The sequence below is a fragment of the Schistocerca americana genome, chromosome 3 (genome assembly GCF_021461395.2).
Source record: "Schistocerca americana isolate TAMUIC-IGC-003095 chromosome 3, iqSchAmer2.1, whole genome shotgun sequence".
NCBI lineage: Eukaryota > Metazoa > Arthropoda > Insecta > Orthoptera > Acrididae > Schistocerca > Schistocerca americana.
In genome coordinates, this window is record NC_060121.1 from 863,558,433 (window position 1) to 863,584,414 (window position 25,982).

Genomic DNA, 25,982 nt, shown 5'->3' on the forward strand with positions numbered 1-25,982 from the left:
CTGGCGGTGCTGGGAGTTTCTTCCCCTGTCCCTACATCTCGGCCCATTCCTTCTTCCATTTGTCAACAAAATGAAATTCTTGGGACTCATGTTTGATAGTAAACTCAGTTGGTCTTCCCAAGTGTCCTACCTGGCAGCTCATTGTACTTGCTCCCTCAGTATTTTACATGTTTTATGCGGTGCCTCGTTGGAAGTGGATCGGACCATCCTAATCTGTTTATGCAGGCCCCTTGTCCGTTCAAAACTGGATTGTGGATGTATCGTATATTCATCCCATCTGTCTGCCTTACGTCATCTTAACACAATTCACCATTACGGGATATGTTTAGCCACTGATGCCCTCTCTACTGTTCCTGATGAGAATCTTTATGCTGATGTTGCTGACTTACCGTTGTCATACCGGCGGGATTTTCCCTTTGGTTATTATGCAAGCCATCTGTCTTCTACACCCGGTCACCTGTACTACGGCCCATTCTTTGACAATTCCCTTGGGCACCAGTATGGGCTGCACGTGTCTTCTCTGTTGCTTCCTGGAGTTCGCGTTCATTTACTGCTTTGACAGCTTTGCTTTACGCTCTCTGCCACGTTCCTCATGGATGCAAGCTCTTCAACACCCAGGTTTCATGCTGAGATACATGTTCATTTTGTACTCTTCGCTTCCTAAGGACACTACTGGCCTGATGTGTCGCAGTGAGTTTCTTGCACTTCACACATGGCTTGGGGACATCGTCTTTGTCTACACTGACAGTTCCAAGATTGATCATGGTGTTGCATGTGCTTCTGTGCTTGGTGATGATCCTTTTCAATTTTGGCTTCTTGACCAGTGCTCGATTTTTACTGCAGAGCTCTTTACACTTTATCTGGCCCCCAGTACAGCCGGCGAAATGGCCTTCAAACTGTATCATCTGTTCAGATTCTCTCAGTGCTCTTTAGAGCCTTTGTACACTGTACTCAGTCCTTCCTATAGTAAAACAGATTCAAGAATGCTTCCATTCGCTTACTGTGGGGTGAGCCAACATGATGTTGCAGTGGGTACCTGGTAACATTGGCATGCCAGAGAATGAGGCTGCTAATGCTGCTGCAAAGGCTGCAGCTCTCTTCCCTCAGCCTGCTAGTTATTCCATTCCATTGGTTGATGTTTGTGTTGCTCTCTGTCAGCATGTAGTATCTCTTTGGAGTACACAATGATCTTTTCTCCAGGATAACAAACTCCCGGGACATTAAACATCTCCCAATAATGTGATCAACTTACTCTTGGCCCTCACGCTGCGAGGGGGGTTATTTTATTCTGAGTGTGTATAGGAAACTGTTGGTTTAGTCACGAGTCACCACCATTTATTAAGTGGCAACCGTTCCCCCCTCTGTGCATACTACTCTCATCCTTTGACATTGTGCCACTTTCTGATCTGTCGCCCATTTTTTGACTGTTAACAATTATGTCTGTGTTTGCCTCTATTTTGTCAGATTTTTAGCAGATGATATGCTTTCAGTCGATCGCGTCTTGCTTTTTATTTGCCGCAGCAGCATGTCGAAGGAAATTTGATCCCCCCCACCCCTCACTTCACCCTCTCAGCCCCCTCACGTGGACATCTGCCAACTCAACGGTGTTTTGAGAAATTTTCCCTAAGGTCAACCTTGTCCTTAGCTGCTACTCTTTCAAAGTTGCTTGATTGGGTTTTTGCCTTTTTCCCTTCAGTTTTTTTTTAGTATTTGTTTTTTCTTATGTTGTGATACTGGCGCTAATGACCTTTGCAGTTTTGCGCCCTACATTGGTGGATTTCAGAAATTGCAGTGGCCATTAGAGATTGCAGATGGGCTCTCCACTGCTAAGAACGACATCCATCAATGGAGCACCTCGTTACTATTAAATGGCTCCATGCCTGAGCCCGCTACCTAATGAAATGACAGAAACAAGAATGCTAGGGACGGTAGGTCGCTACCTTTGGACCGTGAACACCCCCCCCCCCCCCTCCCGTTAGCATGTTTTTGGGAAAGGTTCAGTGCCTCTATGGACACCAGTCACCACAAGTGAACCTGATGTCTCCGTGAATGCTGTTGGTTGCATTGACCCCCGAGCTGTCGCCGAACATTTTGCTCTGCATCATTCTCGAGCCTCAGTGTCTGAAAATTACCTGCTGACTTTTCCTGTCCTCAAACAGCGGGTGGAGCAAATGTTCTTAACTTTCACGGTATGGCATCTGGAGCCAGATAATGCTTCAGTAAGTGGAAATTCTTCAGTGGCCTAGCTTTGTGCCCTGACACAGCTCCAGGGCCAGACTGCACCCACAGCAAAATGCTCAAACACCTGTCAGTGGAATGCCAATGTCACGCACTTGCCATTTCCAACCATATTTGGAGTGGGGTTGAGTTCCCATCTCAGTGTCAAGAAAGAGTGATCACACTGGGACCAGGTAAATACCACATAGAGATGAACAGCTATTGCCCATTTAGTCTCACTAATGTTCTCTGCGAGTTGCTTGAACATATAGTGAACTGGCAGATGTGATGGTACCTTGAATCTCGTGGTCTTTTGGTTCTATCCCAGGGTATTTTTTATGAAGGGCATTCTACTGCTGACAATTTGGTCTGCTTGGAACCTGCTATCTGACAAGCTCTCGCCTGCCATCAACACCTTATTCCTGTGCTCTGTGACTTACTAAAGGCTTACAACACCACATGGCATTGTCACATCCTTGTTACCGTACTTGAGTGTGATCTCCAGGACCTGCTCCTGATTTTTGTTTGGAACTTTTTGTCACACTGTACTTTCCAGATTCAGGTTGGTGCTTCCCACAGTACCACCCCATATACGAGACAGTGGGATCCTGCAGGGCTCTCTGTTGAGAGTACTTCTTTTTCTAGTGGCTGTCAATGGTCTAGCTGCAGCAGTGACGTCTACAGTGTCACCCTCCCTATATGTTGACAGTTTTTGTATTTACTGTTGCTCCTCCATTGTGGGTGTTGCTGAACACCGACTGCACAGTGCCATACGAAAGGTGCAGTCCTGGGCTCTCACGCGTAGTGTCCGTTTTGTCAGTTGGAAAGATGTTCTTCAAACCTTCTGTCGTCATCGCACTGTCCATCCACATCCAGAAATCCTTTTCTACAACCAGTTGCATAATTTGGTGGAGTCTTATCGCTTTCTGGGACTGGTCGTCGATGCCCGATTGATGTGGCTTCCCCATCTTTGCCAACTTTGCTGCGAAAGTGCGGGTCACATCTTAATACTCTCAGCTACCTCAGTCATACCAGTTGGGGTGCAGACCACTCTACAATTTTACGATTTGATGAAGCTGTGGCCCTATTCATCCTGATTATGGGAGTCTGACATATGGCTCAGCATTGTCTTCAGGATTGCGGGTGCTGAACCTGATATACCATTTGTGGTCTGTCTTGCGGCAGTTGCTTTTCAAACTGGCCTTGTGGACAGACTACCTGCAGAGGATGGGGTCCCTCCACTACAGATCAGGTTCCAAGAACTGCAGTGCTGATACACATTCACCCTTCCACTGGACATCCAAACTACTGTGTCCTTTTTCTTGGTAAGGAGATCCAACTCCCACACCAGTGACTCAGGATGGGAGTCAGAAATGCAGACGGAGGGACTGACCATGTAGTTTGCTCCCTTTAACTGATCAATCAAATCCAATATCATACAATCCAATAACTAATCATCATCAAAAAAGGAAAACAGAAACAAACATAAAGTTGCAAAGCAGACATTTTTAGTAAACTCTCCAGGAAGGTCGGACAATGATTGCCTTATGGGACTGTGGTAAATCCAGAGTTGACAAGCAGGCTAATCAGTGCTGCAATCCATATTATCTGGATATGCTTTACTGATTACATTGGAACATTTTATCAAAAGGAAAATTCACCAAACCATAAAACTTTGAAACAGAAATTCCCTGGCCTGTGTTCACTTCCAGGAGGTGAAATTTCAGTACTGCCCATACACACATATAAAAGTATACACACTATCCTAACCTTTGAAAGTAATGATAATTCCTTCATCAGGGAGCAGAAAAGGAGAGTTTGGGGGTAGTCAACAAAAGAATGGGCTGGTTAGTGAGGCTCTGGGGTTGGAAGGATACAACGAACTTCCAAGGAATTGTGTGGTCAGTAGGTGTAAACTAACACCCAAACCAAAAAGATTGTGTGGGTATTACAAAGGGCAGTGTAAATAAACAAATGAAAGCAGAAAAAATGCTTACTGTTAGACCTGAACTGCTGAAGAGAAGTATAAATTTAAACATATTAATTAGTGATTGCTTCAGAGGAAAACAAAAACAAACCTTCCAGTCACAAAAACATGACCCTCATCAAGGAGAAAGAAAGGTAGAGCAACAACAAAGGGAAGAAAATAAGACATGACACTATTAGATGATTCAGTACCGACAGCTTCACATGGTGGAAAGTCTGATGTGGAAATTTAAATCTTAACAAAAGAATGTGTTCTCTTCCTCCTTGTTAGCATCTAAATAGTAAACTATAATGGATAGAAAAGTGTTAGAGAGGACACATAGTAAATGATAGTAAATGGCTTCCATATTGCAAGGTAAAGTTAATAGATTCAAAAATGTTGTGGAAGAACTGAGCTTCTAATAACAGATAAAACCCATTGGCTTTTATTTGTAAGGATTCTGTTACTAAGAAGCATATACTCTTGTGATAACAAGCGACAATTTCTTAACCTTCAGTCAACAACCTGCAATGTCAGATCTTTTTGCCCCAACTCATTTTGTAAGTACAGTGTTTATTTTTTTCAATATTTTAGGAAACAGTGAAGTACAATTGTTTAAAATATACACTTTTATTACATGGTGTATACGACCTGGGAGATCCGGGGAAAACCTGGGAATATTTTCACCTGGGAGAAAACCGAGAAAAATCCGGGAATTTTTTAGAATTCCGGGAATTTTTAATTGTTTTAGTTTTCAGTTAAATTTTTGTAATTTTCAGTGGTAAGAACTGTTACTCTAACAAAGGATATTACTGTATCCCTTTACTGCAGAATAATACTACAGCATTAAAACATGAACGAGAGAAAAAAAAACAAAAATAAAACTTAAATTGCAAAGAAAATGCGCCATATAAAATAACACAGTGCTTGTACAAGCGTGTGCCAACAGCAAAGTATGTCAAAGGCTTTTGGAAGACTATGCAATGCTTCATAACAACAAATTGCCTTTGATGAGCATGACGTCACAACTGTTTACATTAGACTCATTTAATCAGTTACGAGTGGGCTTGTGCACACGCGCAGTTGAGTCGCATACGAGTAGTGTCTTCTCCTGCTTCTGGCTACAGCAATGTGGCTGTTGGCTGTGTAAGCAGCAGTAGCAGCAACCAGCCACATGATACCCGGAAAAATTTTACTGGTGCACCCAAGCTGTTAGATGCATGCATGTGCAGCAGGCCCGGATCTAGTGGGGAGTGAGGGCAAACTGGGGTATCTGAACCAGGCGGCAATTTCGGGGGCAGAGGCAAATTCATATTCTTGAGGGGGGGGGGGAGTGTTTCATAAAGCACCCAGCATCCAGCGCACGTCGTTCTATCGATTATTCATATCATTTTGAAACGAACCCCTGCTGGTTTTTGAACACATTCTAAGTTGATTTTTGAATGCATGCATAGTGTACTTGATGTCTCTGCCAGGGGAATCCTCGTCACATCTAGAAATAAACTTTCCTGCAGACAAAACGGGACGGGGCTATACGAGCTGAGCGAAATAAAGCCGAACCGGTGAATGCCAAGTGCTGCTTGTTCATGTGGTTGATTCGGTTTGCGAATGTTCAGCCTTGTTATAATTACTAACGAAATCCATAGATTCAGACTACCAGAGTGGAAATTAATGACTAACAGGTAAGAAAGATTACATATTATCTTCTCGGTGTATCCAAGAAAGTGAAGTTGTGACAGAAATCTTTTGACCAGATCGCTACAGGGCCAGTTGTAGTCCCTGGCTAGCAGCCACTAAAGTTCCATTCTGAGAGTAGCGCGGAAAACGCGTTGTACGAACACGTAATAACGCCTAACCGGAGAATAATCGCTGGATAACTAAACCAGTGATTGTGGCAGGGTTAGTGAATGGAGAATGAGTTTTGACAGTGGTAGGAATAGTTACAGAATTAGTGATGACAAGACTGTTTGTTACCAACGAGGAAGGAGAAGAAGCGGGGACATCACACAAATTATGGAAGAATATGACGATTCCTAATTTATACTAAAATTTCGTTCTACTAGTTTTTGGTCTTGTGAATGTGAAACTATTTCCTAACATAAAGCTTTTTGCTTGTAGTAGGCCAAATAAGTATTTCGTATTAGTACTTCGTGAATTATATTCTGACATATTATAAAAATGATCATTATTGCCAAAACAATCTCGCTTATTTGGTGTGTGTTACAATTTCTGAAATATTAGAAAGGCCTATTTTGTTTTCTCCAGCACACAGTGACAACATATATGTAATCAGATCGAGAAACCACACCAGTCTTGGGTACTATTTGTATTAACAGCTTTTTCTGTATTAGACAACGACCTTTTAATTTTTCATGTAGCAAAACGTTTGATGAACTTTGATAAGGTAATAGTCCTTTCGCAGAAAGGAAAGCACGCCATATAAAGCTGTAGCAAGATTAGACAGAAAATTCGCCAGGACCTAAGGATTTATTTAGTTTTTATGTCACACAGAAGAGCAAGTTATTAGCTAATAGGCAATAGAGAGTCCAGTTTTTCTGAAGAGTTCTTGTTCTCCTGGTTACAAATAATCCTATCCAGTATTAATTGTGAGGGGTTTTTTTTACAAAAAAAAAAGGGGGGGGGGGGGGATTGGGCAGGATGTCAAACCGGCCGATTGGGAGCAGGAGAGGCGCTACAGGACATACACGTTTGAGTTCCACAGAGCAAAACATAGTGACGTACGATATAACAATGTTGTTTGAAGATGCGTGGCACCTCACTGCACACTTAAGACCAAATAACCTGTCCTACATATCCTCGAAGATATATCTTTTATGTATCAGACTCTTCGGAAAGATGTACAGTACAAAATGAACTTATTTTTGAAAAGTAATTTTTCTTAATTTTTGACGTTCTGATGTGCAGAGCAGTCTGAGTTATAGTTTGGGGGGGGGCGGGTAGTCTCCACGCGACTCGTTTTTACATTTATTGATTTTTCTGTTTCTTTTTTGTTTACTACTCTCACATCATATGAAAACAAGACTGATTTCTGAGGCTGGGAGCTATCAAGTGAATTAAAATACATTCACATAATTACGGAAGTATAAACTATGTACTAGTTTCAGATTTTATTTTATTTCCACCTTTCTGACAGTCAAGCATTAATCGCCTTGCAGAACAATGAAGTTATTTTTGTCGGTTTGATAAATAAATTTGGCTTTTATTAAGCTTTCCTGCTGAGGCAGTCAATTTATTCCACACTATTGGCTAGTTTCAACTGTTCGCTGCATTGCAGGTGCACGTTTTCATCTTCTAGCACGTATGGCATTATGCCATAATAAAGAACCAAACATGAAATAATACAGTACAGGTACTCCAAGAAAATTTACGTCCCAAAAACCACACTGAAATGCTTCATATCTGGTCGAGGCCTACGTCATTGAGAATCTGGACATACAAATGTGCACTGTAAGACGAACTATGCATTTTAGTGTGGTTCACGAAATTCTCACGCTCTTGGAGTATCCTCTGATGTCTTGTTTCTTTTATGACATAATGTAAGCTCTTTTAATGTTTTACACGTACGAACATAATGGGCTTCCTACATCACCGTAGCTGCGCAAGCGCGGTGACGTCTCTTACCCGGCGCTCTCTGACAGCTGCTGAAATGAATCTAACAGATCACGGGAAAATATTGCGAGTTGTTGTTAGAAAAGCGTTATTTTCAAAGTAAATTTCCTTTTACGCAAGATGAACTATGTGCGAGAATGTACGATGGATTTCTTAAATCACTGAGTGTTTGGTCTCTTTTTTAAAAATCAAATCTTTGATGACGAGCTATTTAGAAGAATTTTGAGCCCAGAAGATCAGAGATTTATGTTGGTATTAAAAATTTTGCTGGCGTATTTGTGTGGTGTATATTAAAGTGTAATATGCGCTAAACGGATCAACATTATGGGCCTATAAGTGAAAACTTAGCTTCTCTTGTAGTTTATTAATCTTCGAGACAAATATATGCGAAAGCTTTGCTTTTCTTGTAGCAACACTATGTATATTAATTTAAACCATTAACTTTTCCTGTTGATGGAATTCATATTTATACTTTAGTAATACGAAAATATGCAGTGTCAGCGTACATGTTGCTGCATATGAAAGATCTTTTTTTCCCCCTGACTATCGTTTTCCAAAGTGCCGGGAAATTCTACTATTCTGTATAAAATCATATCCTATCAAGGGATAAGTTTTACAGTTCCGAGGGAAAGTATACTGTCACTTAACATGGCAATAGCGTATTTTCACCTGGGAGAAAATGTATATTTAACTGGGAGATCCAGGAAAAATCCGGGAATTTTCTCTCCTTGTCCGCGTATACACCCTGTATTAACAATTTAGGAAAAATTAAAGTCCAATTGTTACAAAATAAATGCTAAAAATATTCAATAAAACTATTTTTTGACATTTTTTCAAAACTACCTTGTAACTTATTTTGAAATGATGATTAAATTCTTATAAAATTCAAAAGGAATAAGATAACCAATCAACATAGGTGAATGGCAAGTTACAACTAGATTAGGCAAGGAAGGTAATACTTTATTCTGGTTGACATTGAAAGCACATACATTTCATTTTCATGTGTTACCCACAAATAAGCAATTTGCAGGTCTCTGAGGACTTACATTTACGTCATTCGTGTACCGGTTTGTGTGTGTGGAGGGGGGGGGTTTTCAGCATTAGCAGGCTGTGGAATCCCCAGAACTGCTCTTACTTCTGTTCGTAGATTAGATTCGTGGTTAGCCTTTTGTTGAGGATGGCCTCAGTTCCAGGAAGTACTTCACTAATGCAATTATTTCAAAAAGTTGGATCGGCTCACTTGTTCACTGTGTTGTTATTGAGCTGATGGAGGTACAAAAGCATTTATTCCATCATCATCCTGTATTCCATAGAAATAGCGCATTGGCCATAGTCTAACACCTCTTTTCATTGAATGGCTAAGACACAACTTGTCGAAAACAATAATATGTCTTTTCCTACATTGTTGATATTCCTATCTGGAGTTTCCATTGTTTGGTAATTGCTAAAGATTTACACTTTCCATTTGAAGGGAAATAATGTATAATTACATAAAATTCTGGGCACTACACATCACTTCTAAGCACTGTAGTAAACAATCTTGTAATGATTAAATGTCTGTCTCGGAAATTGTTGAATTTTGAAAGCTCTCTTTCTGTCTAGGACAAATGAGATTCCTTTCTTTGGAAGTGACCCATATTTCTGATTATCTTCCAATAATTCCCCATATCCTGGGAGGAGTGTTTCCTGATACAGACATTTTGTCAGTGGCAGCCTGTAAGTCCACGACTTCTCGTAGAGTTCTCTGTGCCTTCTAGCTATCAATACTGCATAAAGACTTAGTGATGGAAGACTTTCACAGCAGATTGAGAAACAAAACTTTGTGCATGTGTCAGATTCATTGGAATGTATTCAAAAAAAGGACAAGGATAACAGCAAGCTGAGCATCTCGAAATCATTACAAATCAATTTTCTCATGCTGTTTACATGTGCAGTATATATTTATAATTTTCTTCATTTTATTTTTCACAGTAATAAATTTTGAAAATTTCACCATTGATATTGTGTATTTAATTACTTCTTTAGATCTTATTCTTCATATACACTGCACCGTCAATAAAGTTCACCCATTATTTTTTAAAAACTACCATGACTAGTAATTATATTGGAAGCACATATATATTTCATCTTCTCACTGATAACTTATTTATGATGCATTAAGTCTCATTTGGAAAATGTGTCTATCTCCAGGTGTTGTATTAAAAAATCCACACAGTCCCTTAATAAATGGGTTGACCAATGAAACAAGAATTAAAAGTAAGAACACTTAACTTAAGGATGCAAAGTGATAGTGACTCCATCAACTGATATTATACCATTTTTTTCTTCACATTCTGTAATTTTATGTCATGAAATATATGTAGCCTTAATGTTTTAAGAAAGCCCCCATAATATGTGTTGTTTTACAGTGGATTCAGATGAAGCACTGTTCCTGCTAGCAACATGCTATTATCGCTCAGGGAAAACTGGTCAAGCATATTCAGTGTTAAGGAGGAAAGGACCAACTTCTGCAAAATGTAAATTCCTTATGGCAAAATGCTGCCTTGATCTTCAAAAGTAAGTAAATAGACACTCAGGATTCTGAATTTTGGAAAGAATGTTAAACTGCTTGATGTATTACTTTAGGGGAGTAAAATGTCTCATTGGAATGTCTATAGCTTTGAACCACAGAAATAAATTTTTTGTTTGAATTGAATAAAATAAACATGAAAGAGTGGTTGATATATTTTCTTAATGTTAGCAGCTCTTTGTAGTTACATATTGAAATTTGTTGTGTGTCGATAGGTTACCTGTGACTCCTCACAGTTCTACAGATTAATGTGAATTGTATGGTGGAAGGTAATTAATAAGTCAGATGGATTTGTGCATTTCATTTAAGATGTGCCAAAGATATCTGGACTCACGCAGCTCCAGTAAATCATCATAAACACGAGGTGCATTCAAGTTCTAAGGCCTCCGATTTTTTTTTCTAATTAACTACTCACCCGAAATCGATGAAACTAGCGTTACTTTTCGACATAATCGCCCTGCAGACGTACACATTTTTCACAACGCTGACGCCATGATTCCATGGCAGCGGCGAAGGCTTCTTTAGGAGTCTGTTTTGACCACTGGAAAATAGCTGAGGCAATAGCAGCACGGCTGGTGAATGTGCGGCCACGGAGTGTGTCTTTCGTTGTTGGAAAAAGCCAAAAGTCACTAGGTCAGGTGAGTAGGGAGCATGAGGAATCACTTCAGAGTTGTTATCACAAAGAAACTGTTGCGTAACGTTAGCTCGATGTGCCGGTGCGTTGTCTTGGTGAAACAGCAAACGCGCAGCCCTTCTCGGAAGTTTTTGTTGCAGTGCAGGAAGGAATTTGTTCTTCAAAACATTTTTGTAGGATGCACCTGTTACCGTAGTGCCCTTTGGAACGCAATGGGTAAGGATTACACCCTCACTGTCCCAGAACATGGACACCATCATTTTTTCAGCACTGGCGGTTACCCGACATTTTTTTGGTGGCGGTGAATCTGTGTGCTTCCATTGAGCTGACTGGCGCTTTGTTTCTGGATTGAAAAATGGCATCCACATCTCATCCATTGTCACAACCGACGAAAAGAAAGTCCCATTCATGCTGTCGTTGCGCGTCAACATTGCTTGGCAACATGCCACACGGGCAGCCATGTGGTCGTCCGTCAGCATTCGTGGCACCCACCTGGATGACACTTTTCGCATTTTCAAGTCGTCATGCAGGATTGTGTGCACAGAACCCACAGAAATGCCAACTCTGGAGGCGATCTGTTCAACAGTCATTCTGCGATCCCCCAAAACAATTCTCTCCACTTACTCGATCATGTCGTCAGACCGGCTTGTGTGAGCCCGAGGTTTTTTCGGTTTGTTGTCACACGATGTTCTGCCTTCATTAAACTGTCGCACCCATGAACGCACTTTCGACACATCCGTAACTCCATCACCACATGTCTCCTTCAACTGTTGATGAATTTCAATTGGTTTCACACGATGCAAATTCAGAAAACGAATGATTGCACGCTGTTCAAGTAAGGAAAACGTCGCCATTTTAAGTATTTAAAACAGTTCCCATTCTCGCCGCTGGCGGTAAAATTCCATCTGCCGTACGGTGCTGCCATCTCTGGGACGTATTGACAATGAACGCGGCCTCATTTTAAAACAATGCGCATGTTTCTATCTCTTTCCAGTCCGGAGAAAAAAAAATTGTAGGCCTTAGAACCTGAATGCACCTCGTATTATGGAAAGCTTACAAGAAAGAATTGAAAGCCGTCTGTGAATTCTTGAGAATGACAGATTTGGCTTATTTTTTGATACTGTTGAGATCTTCCTTCCGGTATTATGTTTAGACTGCCATGTGTGTAAACACTCTGTTGAAGAGTATGTTGTTAAAACTGTTGTTGTGGTACTCTCATTAGGACTGGAATTAAAGAACTTGTCCAGGCACACAGGTGAAGGCTTCTTGGGGTTCCCCTAAATTGTGCAAATTTAAATGGCGTGGTGGCCCCTTTGAAAAAGACCTCGTCAATTATTTTTCCAGCCTTGTGCAATCTTATACTGTGCTCTCTCTATAAAATCCTTATTGTTAAATTCTAATCTCGTTTCCTTCATTTTTATGTATATTTTTCCTTGCTTGTATATGAAATATTTGTTACTGTAACCTGTTGTGACATGCTTAGAATATGTAAAAGATGTTACATGTCTTTTCTCCATTTATTGCACCACAGAGTAGATGTGTTTACTATCAATTAAAGTATTAGTGGAAGTTTATTTTATTATTAACAAATTTTAATTGCATAACAGGTAGAAGTGAACTCTAGTTGTCAGCTGAAGTTAACTAATGTGTGTCTCCCCAACCCTCTTCAATCTCTCCCCTCCCCTCTTAAAGCCTTCCCCCCTCCCCACCCATCTTAAAGCCTTCCCCCTATCCTCTTAGCGCCTTCCCCTCTCCTCTCTTAGCGCCTTCCTCCCTCTCCTCTTAGCGCCTTCCCCTCCCCCCTCTTAGCGCCTTCCCCTCTCCCCTCTTGGCGCCTTCCCCTCTCCCCTCTTGGCACCTTCCCCTCTGCCCTCTTGGCGCCTTCCCCCGCCCCCAGTTGGCGCCTCCCCCTCCCCCAGTTGGCGCCTCCCCCTCCCCCAGTTGGCGCCTCCCCCTCCCCCAGTTGGCGCCTCCCCCTCCCCCAGTTGGCGCCTCCCCCTCCCCCAGTTGGCGCCTCCCCCTCCCCCAGTTGGCGCCTCCCCCTCCCCCAGTTGGCGCCTCCCCCTCCCCCAGTTGGCGCCTCCCCCTCCCCCAGTTGGCGCCTCCCCCCTGCCCCAGTAGGCGCCTCCCCCCTGCCCCAGTAGGCGCCTCCCCCCTGCCCCAGTAGGCGCCTCCCCCCCTGCCCCCGTTGGCGCCTCCCCCCCTGCCCCCGTTGGCGCCTCCCCCCCTGCCCCCGTTGGCGCCTCCCCCCCTGCCCCCGTTGGCGCCTCCCCCCCTGCCCCCGTTGGCGCCTCCCCCCCTGCCCCCGTTGGCGCCACCCCCCCTGCCCCCGTTGGCGCCACCCCCCCTGCCCCCGTTGGCGCCTCCCCCCTGCCCCCGTTGGCGCCTCCCCCCCTGCCCCCGTTGGCGCCTCCCCCCCTGCCCCCGTTGGCGCCTCCCCCCCTGCCCCCGTTGGCGCCTCCCCCCCTGCCCCCGTTGGCGCCTCCCCCCTGCCCCCGTTGGCGCCTCCCCCCCTGCCCCCGTTGGCGCCTCCCCCCCTGCCCCCGTTGGCGCCTCCCCCCCTGCCCCCGTTGGCGCCTCCCCCCCTGCCCCCGTTGGCGCCTCCCCCCCTGCCCCCGTTGGCGCCTCCCCCCCTGCCCCCGTTGGCGCCTCCCCCCCTGCCCCCGTTGGCGCCTCCCCCCCTGCCACCGTTGGCGCCTCCCCCCCTGCCCCCGTTGGCGCCTCCCCCCCTGCCCCGTTGGCGCCTCCCCCCTGCCCCGTTGGCGCCTCCCCCCTGCCCCCGTTGGCGCCTCCCCCCCTGCCCCCGTTGGGCCTCCCCCCCTGCCCCGTTGGCGCCTCCCCCCCTGCCCCGTTGGCGCCTCCCCCCTGCCCCCGTTGCCGCCGCGCTCCCGCCCCCCGTTGGCGCCGCGCTCCCGCCCCCCACTGGCGCCGCGCTCCCTGCCCCCACTGGCGCCGCGCTCCCTGCCCCCACTGGCGCCGCGCTCCCTGCCCCCACTGGCGCCGCACTCCCTGCCTGCACTGGCGCCGCGCTCCCCCCCCCCCCCCCCCCCCCCGATTGGCGCCGCGCTCCCTCCCCCCCCGGCGCCGCGCTCCCCCCCCCCCCGGTCCGCGTTCCGCCCCCCCCCCCCCGGTCCGCGTTCCGCCCCCCCCCCCCCCCCCCCGCACGGCGCCGCGCTCCCTCCCTCCCGGCGCCGCGCTCCCTCCCCCCCGGCGCCGCGCTCCCTCCTCCGCCCCCCCTCAGCTCCTCTGCCACGCCCCCCCTCAGCTCCTCTGCCACGCCCCTCCCCCCACACACCCGTCCCACTCCGCGCCACCCACACCCCTCCTCGCCACCCTCACCCCTCCTCGCCCCTCGACGCATCACCCACTCCCCGGCCCCCGGCGCCTTACTCGCCCCTCGACGCGTCACCCCCTCCGACCCCATCGCCCCTCGGTGCCTCACCCCCTCCGACCCCATCGCCCCTCGGTGCCTCACCCCCTCTGACCCCATCGCCCCTCGGTGCCTCACCCCCTCTGACCCCATCGCCCCTCGTCGCCTCACCCTCTCCGACCCCCTCGCCCCTCGTCGCCTCAACCTCTCCGACCCCCTGGCCCCTCTGGCACCTCACCTCCTCTGCCCCTCGGCCTCCAACCTGCACCCGCAAAACGTCTGGAAGTCTATGTCCACTGCCCCCAATGTGTGGCCAGCCCCCAACCCATTATCCCAGTGTGCACCCACTCCTCATCCCCCCCAATCAGTCTGCACCCACTCCTCACCCCCCCAATCAGTCTGCACCCCCCCCCACCCACCTCCCCACTAGGCTGCACTTACACTCAGTCTCCCTCCAGTCTGCACCTGCTGCCTGCCAGCCTGCAACTTTCCACCACCGCCCGCCAATCTGCGCCAGCCCCTTGCCCCCCATCAGTCTGTATCCAAACTCGTCTCCCTCTACCCACTCTATTGCCAATCTTCACCCGCCCTCACCTCACTCCCTGCCAAGCTACACCCATCCAAACCCCCACCAGTCTGCACCCTCCCATCACCAGTCTGCAGTCGGCCCTCCCACCTCCGCCAGTTTTCGCCTGTCCCCTTCCCTGCCTGTCTGCGCCAGTCCCACCGCCTGCTTGTCTGTGCCGGCTCCTACCCCCGCACACCCTTTTGCTGCTCACCCCCCCCCCCCACCCCCCCCAGCAGCTTTGCCCTGCTGGCAGTCTTTGTTCCCCTCCAGCTGTCTGCACCACCCTAGCAGTGTTCCCCCCCCCCCCCCCCCCCCAGCTCCTTCCCATCTGCCAGCAAACTGCTCCCAACAGCTTGCTGTGTCTACATCTGTCCCCCTACCAGTGCCACCAGTCTGCATTCGCCCCCCTCAATCAATCAGTGCCTGTCCCCGCCCCAGCAAGTGTGTGTCTGTCCCGTTCACCAGTTTTTGCCTCCCCCACACCAATCCTACCAGTCCTTGTTTGTCTGCCACCCACCACTCTGAGCCCAACCCCCACCAGTCTGCACTCTGTTCCCTCACCAGTCAGCGACACCCCACCCACAGGTCTGCATCTGCCCCCCCCCCCCACCTCATCCACCCATTTTTGTCTGACCCCCTCCCCCATCCATTTACCTCTGCATCTGACTTCTCCCCCCACCCATTTGCACCTGCCACCCCACCTACCAGTTTGTGCGCCAATCACCCGTGTGTGTCGGTCCCCCACCATCGAGCCAGGTGACGCAGTGGTAAACGGACTGAACTTGCATTTGGGAAGATAACGGTTCAAACCCACGTCTGGCCATCCTCATTTATGTTTTTTGTGATTTCCCTAAATCACTTCATGTAAATGCCTGGATGGTTCCTGATGAAGGGTGTGGTCAACTTCCCTCTCCATGCTTCTCAAATCTCTTGGGACCAGTAACCTCACTGTTTCGTCCACTCTCCTGAATCAACCAACCGACCAATCCTCCCCACCATCGTGCACACCCCCCACCCTCACAGCTCTGCAGTCGCCCACCGCAACTGCTGCTGCCCTCACCTCACTCTGTCCCTTTCCCTCTGTGTGCCAGCTATGGCCACCATCTCGCTCTGTGCCATTCATGACCCGTCTCCATTTCTCTGACTCGCTACTCGCTGCCCCATACCTGCACGCATCTCTCCACCAATGTGAATACCCCACCCAGATCTTAGCACCCCCTTCCGTGGTTGCACTCCTCTCTGCCCACGCACCACACTCCTGCACTCCCTTGCCTCCCTCCCATGCCCTGGCACACCTTCCTCTCTCCTGTGAGTAGATGCATGACAACTATTGGCCTTGAGCTGTTGCGGTACTTCTTCCTTTCCTCTGCTGCAGTCTTACTCACTGACTGTATTTTTCCATAGACTTTGTCTCTAGGGCAGATTCATAATTCGGCCTTGCTTGTTTATAGGACATAGATCATGGCTCTTCCTGCTGGTTTTTCCCAAGCTTTATTTTCCGAAACATATTTTGGTTGACTCATATTTGTTCTTCGTGTCCAGGTATGGCTTCCAATTGTTGGAAAATTGTTACAGAAGTGCGACCCGTATGCTTGAGGTCTCCCAATAACTAACAAGGTAGTCAGACCGTGTGGGGGATCATCAGGTGCCCACTCTGCGGTAGTCCTCCGACTATGAAAGGGTCACTCTGTTCATGCCTGAGCAGTTACCTGCCTGCATATTGTAATGAGTAGGTGCCTGCTCCTTTGGGGGCACTGGGACCACTGACAGTAGCCATCAAACCAGGTGACTACAGTTTTGGCTGTATGCTGCCTATGGGAAGTGCCCTCAATCCCACAGTGGATGTTTTTCACAGCGAAAAACCCAAAGTTGTAAGCCAGTGGCTGTGAGGCTCTGGCCATCTTTTTGTACAGATTTGAATGCTTCCCAAGAACTGTCTCTCCGTTGGGAGGAAAAAAAGGTTGTCATTATTCATCGCTTGTGGGGTCAGGGGGGTGGGTTCACTCAATCGTGCATCCTCCATCAGCCATCCAGTCATCCCTCTTTTACTGTATTTTTAATTGCTGTTAGATTTAGTTAGTACTTTTCTCTGCAGCACACTACTTTTTTCGTATAGCACTCCAATGAGCAAGAGTGAACAGTTGTGGGAGGAGCACCACCTGTTGCACTCTGTGCCCCTGGGAACACTTATGCAGCCACCTACCAACCTGGTTATTTCTCTCATCTGAATTTACAATTTTCAGTCCACTGATGTTCACTATTTTTTAATCTTTTGACTTTTACTATTACAGACCACCTCTACAGCTATCTAGAAGGACCTATTTATTCTGTTGCTGACCTATCCCTGCTTTGTGTTGGCAGGTACCAGATGTGAGGGAGGTGCCTCTCATAGACAAGTTCTGGGGAGCCCTCACCTGCTCTCCAACCTGACTTATATGTTTTTATCTACTGTTTGGATCCTTAAACTTCCAACCAACTAATCAATCAGCCAGCCAACAGTATACAAATGTGTCAGTGTATTTTATAAAATGTACACTTGTGAAGAAGTCCTGTGGTTGACATTCTGTTCTCTGTGACTTATGACTGGGGTCAGCTGAATTGGGCCATCTGCAGATTTACAGCTGGAATAAAGAGAAATGAAAACATTAGTTATTTCCTCTCATCTAAGCTATTTATATTACTTAACAGCTAAAATGTTCACCCAGTCCCAGTTGCAGGTTGCCTTCCTCATAGCTTCCAGGAAAAATAAAAATTTAATTTTCAGTATTTCATGTAATTATTGACCAAATTTAAAATGCTGTCATAATCTCCTCAGTACGAGTTATGATCTTATATTAAAGGTTTAACACATAGATCGAGAATGAAACTTAGAAGAAACTGTGTGTCTCTTGAGGCAGTGTAACTTGTAGTGCACAAACTACCCAGCCTATATTCTCCCAGTATTAGAGAATGAGAGCACTTACTGACATCCAACTGCAGCAAAATTTCAGCATCAAGCATATAGATTTTACACTCTCAACATCAATTATTGAACACACAAACTTGCTTGTAATTACACATTGGAAGCTGTTTTATGTAAAGAAGTTTGGTTTTTCGGGGAATTAGAGGGGGTGGGGTGCTGCTTTATTGTACATATGAAAGAGACAAGTAAATAAGTGTACAAGGTTACCTAAAATACTGCACTGTCGCTACCACTGGTGTGTTGTTATAACTGAGAAGAGACAAAAATTTTAACAGTTATGTCAGATACTTGGTATTACTAGACGATTGAGTGGCAGCACCACAAGATTGTGAACATATAAGTGCATTTCAGGTGCATTAATTACAAATGCGAAAATATGAATATAATGTAAAAAAAATTAGAAATGAAGTGACTGTATTGGGTGTCGATTTAGTTAAGAGGCCATGTATCTAGATGCAGAAAACTGAATCAGTTTGCTTTACATTGAACCTTATCCTTATGCGTACTTTCGCACAAGGGTTGCAGCTCACTGTAGCTGTTGTGTAGCTTGTCAGGTAAATTTCTGCTGCTCAAATTAAAATACAAGCCTTCAGGCTGCGAGCCACTTCCTGCCAATGGTACATTCTTCACACACAGTTTCAGTTCACAATGTCAAGTCAGCAAGCAACTTTGCCTGCTGTTTCTCAGTAGTGCACAGTAAAGGTTTTCTGTACGTTTCTTGACAGTATAGAAAACAGCGACTTTATTCAACACAGAAAGTTTCATTACAGAAGTGAAGTAGGTCAGTACTGTGGGAGAGCTCTGTACCTTACAGTGTCAAAAAATGAAAATAGGCTGAAGCTTGGAATGAAATATGTAGAGTTTATAACATGGTTTGGACATCTTCCCACCACAGGGGGGGAAAAAAAACCTTATTTGGTACTGACTTGTAATAATTTTTATTAATCTTTAGCAAGATGCATACTGTACAAACATGTATGACTTGTGCATTGTACTGCAGATCTTTCTGTTGTAGGTGATGACAAAATGGGTTGATAAAAAATGCCAGTAAAGTCTTACTAATAGTTTTCTTCCCATTCGAGCTGCAATTTGTAACAGAGACAGATTTTGCATCTGCTCTGCAGTATGTCTTAAATTTTATTCAGTCTTGAGTGAAAACATCATTTTGAAGCACAGCCCACCATATTAAGTCTTCTGCAAACAGGAGTGATATGTTGATAGGTCTGTGAAAAATCCAGCCCTTATTGCAGGCTGTTCCAGTCCTTCCTCATGGGGCAAAGGCACCCCTTGGCTCGCTTGGGAGCGGGTGCAGGCTGTCTGTGAGGCAGCCCCATTGCGCGCGTCCCGCACTTGTGCAAGCCACTTGACCACCCCTGTCCATGGGCATTCCCCAGTAGAGTATGATTGCATAGACTATGGCCTGGCTGCCTGACTGTCCCTGCATCAGCTGCTTGGGTATATCCCAGTCCATCTGTGTCGATGGGCAGCTGGCTGCCCATGAGCAGGCACCCAAACTGGAATAGCCTACCTTACTCGACAATAAGTCAAATGTAAATTCTGTAAGGCATCTTACTCTAGACAGGCAGCAGTTGAGCACTTTTTTGCATTTCTTCATAATGACATCTGCAGTGTCCACAACTATTTTTTCAAAGGGAAACATTTTGTTACTGAATAGTTCTGTAACATAACAGACAGGTGACAGTTCATCTATGATTGGGACTTTGGGTCTGTGCACTGAAGACTGGCCACAGGAAGTGGCTAACTGTATCAAGAAGCATCATCTCCTGTGTGAAAAGGTCCTTATCAGTTGCTTAGTTTGGTTTTCAAGGCAGTCTAAAATGTTAAGAAAAGTTGTTTAATTGAATCATAATTAAAGGCTTCTGATGTCATACAATAAGACTCTCTCTCTCTCTCACACACACACACACACACACACACACACACACACACACACACACACACACACACACACACACACAAAAGTTATGATCATATTTGATACATGCAGGCACCAATAAAGGCTCTGCTGGTTTAATCTTAGATAAAGTAAGTATGTTTTTTTTTTTTTTTTTAGCTGTGATTATCACAGTATAGTTGCAATACGTGTATCCATTAAAGGTTCCTCAGACTTAACTATAAAGTAAATCTCTTTATAAGACCCATATGATAACTGTTATTATTGTAATACAAATAGTGGTATTACTGAAATGCAAGTTCATAACCTTTCTGCTGTACCTAAGCACCAGGAACTGTTCCTGGTGCTTAGGTGTTCTTGGTACCTAAGCACCAAGAACAGTTCCTGTATGGCGAGTGGTTGCCTATTTATTCCAGTGTTTATCGTAGTAATTTTTTTTTGTTTGTTTTTGTGTGTGGTATATTTATTACTGTTATATATTCTATGATAAGAATAGTTGAATGTGTTTTGTGTTTTCTCTCCATAGGCTGTCTGAAGCAGAATCTATTCTAACAGGCGGAGATCCATCTAGATCCAGAAATCTGGAAGAAATAATATCAGAATTTGGGGAACACTCTTGTTTTGCTCTCCAGATCCTTGCAAAAATATGTTTGCAAACAGAACGAGGCTCCAAAGCTGCAGAGGCTTTGCGACGGGCTCTAAAACTCAATCCATTCCTTTGGCATTCTTTTGAGGAACTGTGTAATTGTGGGGAGAAACCAGATCCCCTAAGAACATTTCAGGTTTCAAATCTGGACAGTTTTATTATGTGTACTGGCAGTAGCCATCGTACCACTTGTGAATATGGCTTTGGTACATCATTTGGTGGAAACACTCTTTCCTCTAATAATTCCAACACCACCCCAAATGAGGTGCAACAAAATACAGTAAACAGGTAACTATAATTGTGACTTATTTATATTGTCCAGTGTTTGATTTTATGTTAACTTATATAACTTATATAGTTTCCCATTGTGGAATTTAACATCTTCCATAAAGATTAACATAAATGTCAATAATTTTCATGTTGTAAAATTACAGTTTTAACATTTCATGGCTTATGTATTCATAAATTACTATGTAATTAAGTTACGGAACTGAACTGCTGGCCAGTACCAGTAGGTGAAATAAAGAGTGCTGTTAATAGAAAGTTATAAAAGTAAATGACTGTTTGTAGATTCAAAACTATTAATTCCTCCATTAAAAGGAGACATGGCTAAGTTTGGAAAGGCTAAAACAGAACGGCATGTTACCCAGACGTCAGGACAAGAGCGACTGACGTGTGGTGAGCTCCTTACCGTAAAGTGTGTCACACTGTTGAAATGTGTACTAATATGTTATTTTGAAAACTTCTAAAGAGTGACTTTTCTGAGGAGTGTTGTAATGGACTAAAACCCAGTTCTCAAAACATCCCAGTGACCAACTTTCCTGGGTATAAAATGGCTACCTTAAAATTCTCATTTATATTAATAATTGCATCATGTAGTAACTCTTGAAAGTTGAGACAGCGTACATGGTAAAATAAACAAATTACACTGTGTGTGTGTGTGTGTGTGTGTGTGTGTAAGTAAGTAAAAAAATAAAAAAGTAAAAAAAGTGCCTAGGGAAGTTTTTCAGTATTCTCGCTTTTAATTTTGTGTTTTGCTTCTGATCTGCCGATCCACTCTACAGTGGTATACATCTTATCTCAATGAACTGGTAGTTAATAGCCATGTTCCATTCCACATTTTTGAATTTTGCCAACTTATTATTGAATGTTGTTAGAAATTGACGGATATAAATTTGACAGTTCTTTTTTTTTTTAATCTTCCTAATATAGTACATCAGTGTTGCCTCCTGTGCAGTAATACTTACATAACGTGGCACTTGCTCTCCATTTCATCCCCTCTGCTGTTTTCATCATGCTGGTGGAATCCTGGTTAACTTGTGTATCTAGTTTTCATCTTAACAGATATAGGGTACCCACAAATTCCAAAAGTTAAACAATTACTACTTGCAAGATGATGTATTTTTCTACATGCTAAGTAGGAAGATATTTTCAGGGGCAAATTTTGTAAATTAACAAACTTGAAAAGCAAACTAATGGTACACATTCTGAAACTTGTATAGGTAGCAAGCACACAATTTCTATGGATGGAGAATTTGGCAGTTTAGTGCATCATTATGAAAAGATGTGAACCTATAGCAGATGCCCATTAAAATTGTAAGGGAAACAAATTGGTGTCGAGCTTCTTCATGTAAGGTGCACAGCTTATAGATGTATTAAAGAAAACTGCTTGAAAAAAGAAATTGTCAGGGATGTCTCTCTGCTAACTTTGAGTTCATCTCGTCTTTGCCTTCTTACATCATAAATAAATGCATTTAGCCGCAGAGTTTTATTTTACGAAAAGTTTGCACATATACTTATCCAATTTTTGTGTGTATTTTTGCTTGTCTTGTAATTAATCATTATTCCTCTCTTCACCACCTTTCCTAATTATGTTATGATTCTGTTAGTTTCTCCTGTGCAGATGATGTTGAAGTTCTCTGAATGAGTCTTCAAATGGACAAAACATGAAGTGATTATGCATATGTTCAGACTGACACTGTAGCCATCAGTCATGTTCTTACCAGACTTTTTCATAGTTTTATATCATTTAGTCTTGAGAGAAATTGCCTCGGTGGAAAGAGGAACAGTGTGTAGTCCTGTAGTGTGGTTTTCCTTGGACTGAGGTCACTACTTAATCCCTTAACTTATTCATAAAACTTTTTTTTACAAATAGTGTTCTAAAAATTAGTATTTTTTGGTTAATGTCCCTTAATGAATGAAATTACATATAGGCATATAAAGATAGTTTTAAAAGCTCAAAATAATGAGTTACAAACATTTGAAGATCATCTTTAATAAAATCCCGAGTTAATCGTGCAGTGGTGTTTGAGTAAAGAATTTTTTGTGTAGATATGAAGTGAAACAATATACATCAGTGATTTCTTCAACAGAAATGTTGGAGGATCTGGCTGGAGCACAGTAGACATACTCATCCAGTAGCACTGGGAAGCACTTGCCAGTCATCTGACGAACTTGCATGACTTTCAGTCCCCATTGAAGTAACATCACTTTCTTCTTCACTTTCTTAGCCTCTAAATTCAATGTCAAACTCAGGATCATTATAGACACCCACTTTTGGAAGCATTGTCTGAATTATATACAGGACAGAGTCTGAAAATGTGTATTTCATCGTCAAGTATCCAAAACTACACACAGTAAAGACAATATTTAGTGCCAACCACCAAACTAAAACACAATAGCAATGCTACAAATTTAAGTATGGATGCTTTTGAGTGGCAGACACTTAACTATCAGTGCTGAAATGGATATAAGTGAGGTTTTACTTTTTCAAAGTCTGTTTTTAGTTGCCCAAGTATACTCGGGATTAAAAATTTCTTTCAAAACAATAAAAACTAGGTGACTTGGAGCTTAATGTTAATGGTTTAAAAAATGCTAATATTCAAAGAAGATTCTACACATCAATCTTGAATGTTCAGGTGGTTCAGTTTCAAAGGGATAATTTAATCATCAAGTACACTCCTGATCTCCACCAGTGTGGGAAAAGAATATTTCTACAGTACAAAACCTACTGTAGAATGGATACGTGAGGTTATTCCACTATTTGTATGAGATCCTGTACCTGTTTCCTCCTCCCCCCCCCCCCCCCTTCCCCCTTTTCCCTGCAGTTACACCATGTTACAGTATAAATTAAAGTGACAAAGGATTTTTCTTTGTGGGTATAGTACAGCTTGACAGTAGAGCAGGTACTGCATAGCACCTTTAAGTGCAAAGAAGTGCTTATAATAAGTTCAAGAACTATTGTTTCTCACTACATGAAATCAGAGTATGTCAATGAGAAAATAGTGACTGCTTTTATCGGTCAGAAGTGGAAACTCGAAGAACAGTCATGAATAGTGTGTGGGACAGTACTTGCTGCCTCAGATTGCAAAGTGTTTAAACTCACTGGACTGTGGTAAAAACCCTTAGATAATTATCTAATAGTAACAACATTCTAGATGCAGTAAGCAGCTCACTCCCTGCAGTTATGGTGTCGCCTGTTGACTTGGCTTTGCTCCCAAAAATGAAAAAAAGAATAGCAGATGTTTATTGGATGAAAGCTTAAACAATGTCCCAAAAAACTAGGGTGAAAATTGTGTTCTGTGCATTTTTGAAAGCTGTAGAGTGTAATAGAAAATATTTTAGTATTTTAAACATAGCTGCACAACAGCAACGGTTCCACGTAATAAAATTATAAACAGCCGACCAGTTGCAATGGATAAAGAATTCTTTACCTAGGTTTCAACAAATTTGAATTTGTCTTCTTCAGAAGGTGGCAATTTTACATTAGTATGGACTGACGTATCATCGCTGTTTTTACAAATGTCTGCATAGATCCATTTGTCAAAATTAAAATATAGCCCTAAAAATAGGGTTTGTCACGTAAGTATAAATTAGTACATGGATGTTGCAGAGCTCACAACCGAAAATATTTTGTAAGTAAAGTAAAATAAAACAGGTTGTGTCATAATAATTGCCTTGTATCCTATGTATTTCATATTTTTCCCTGAGAAATTCATTGTGGCACCTGTCAGATTTTATTTTTACCATTGTTTTGTATGTTTTTTTTCTTAATGTTTCTTTAATATTTAGAACAAAATGCAGTGATAAGTTTATTAGTCTGGTAATTTAAAATTTAATATTTTAGCACTCCTGTACAAAATTCCAACTGCTTTAATACTGCGTTGACGAGTGTTAAGGTATTTACACCAGATGACAGTCCGTTGGTACATAACACTTTGTGCTCAGCTCTGTCTGGTATAGGAGCACTTTCAAACTCAAGAGGGAAGCAGTCACGGTTTAGAGGCAGTATTCTGTGCAATAATGTTAGCCCTCTGACACCAAGGTATGTTCTGTCGTAAACTTCATGCATTAAACTTAGTTTGTGAATGATGCTGTACTCTATTTATTGTAGTTAGTGTATATTTAATTCAGTTTATTGCTGTGTTCTGAAGTGTGTGTTTCAGTTTGTGGCTTTGGGATTGGGGTAAATGTGAATGGAAGGTTCATTTGATATTGCTACTTCTCTTAAATGGGGATTATGAGAATCTTTGTTATTGTAGATAACTTCATGTGCCATCTCCCCCCCCCCCCTCCTTCCCCCCCTCCTCCCCACTCCCTGAAATCATGTAATGTGAAGGTTCATTTACTGAGCTTCAGGATGTACTTTGTACCATTTGTCTGCTGATTTATTGAAATCCATAAATGTTTTAATGTGTTTCAACAAAGATATGGACTGATGACAACAAAATGTTATTTGCACAGGATTTTTTTTACCTGAAGATCGGTTACTTGAAATGACAAAAAATGTTAATAGAATGAAGTTTTCATTCTGCAACAGTGTGTGCTAGACAAAGACTCGAACACAGGACCTTTGTCATTTGCAGTAAGGTGCTCTACCAACTTAGCTACCTATGCACGACTCATTACCCTTTCTCACAGTTTTACTTCCACCAGTACCTCATATTATACATTTCAGACTTTACAAAAGTTCTCCTGTGGAACTTGCTGGTCAAGCATTCCTGGATATTGTGGAGACATGGTGTAGCAACAGCCAGGGGTTGCTTCCAGAATGAATTTTTCACTTTGCAGTGGAGTGTGCACTGATATAAAACTTCCTGCGAGTTTCTCTGGAGAACTTCTGTGAATTTTGGAAGGTGCAAGATGAGGTACTGTTGGAAGTGAAGCTCTGAGAATGGGTTGCGAGTTGTACTTGGGTTTCTCAGCTGGTAGAACACTAGCTTGCGAAAGACACAGGTGTCCCAGTCCACCACAGAGTTGTAATCTGCCAGGAAGTTTCAAAAAATGTTTGCCTTAAACAGTTAATAAATGAAAATATGCATCAAATTCTGCACAGATATTGTGCCAAAACATGTCAGTCAGCAGCTGTGAAACATAAAAGTGCCATAAAACACAGTGGCTACATTAGTATAAACAGTATATAACAACACATTTGTAGATTATGATATGAAAGCGTATGTACACATTTCTTTATTTGGGCTATGGCTCTTAGTTTGCTTATTTATT

At 43.6% G+C, this 25,982-nt stretch overlaps 1 protein-coding gene across 1 annotated transcript in view; it reads left to right on the forward strand.

Annotated features, from left to right (window-relative positions):
* Positions 1–25,982, forward strand: part of LOC124605334 (cell division cycle protein 27 homolog) — a 231,427-nt gene that overhangs the window by 24,467 nt on the left and 180,978 nt on the right. The window contains exons 3-5 of the mRNA XM_047136940.1: positions 10,222–10,369; positions 20,358–20,765; positions 24,604–24,801. Of these exons, the coding sequence (XP_046992896.1) occupies positions 10,222–10,369; positions 20,358–20,765; positions 24,604–24,801 (754 nt within the window). The remainder of the gene's footprint in view (positions 1–10,221; positions 10,370–20,357; positions 20,766–24,603; positions 24,802–25,982) is intronic.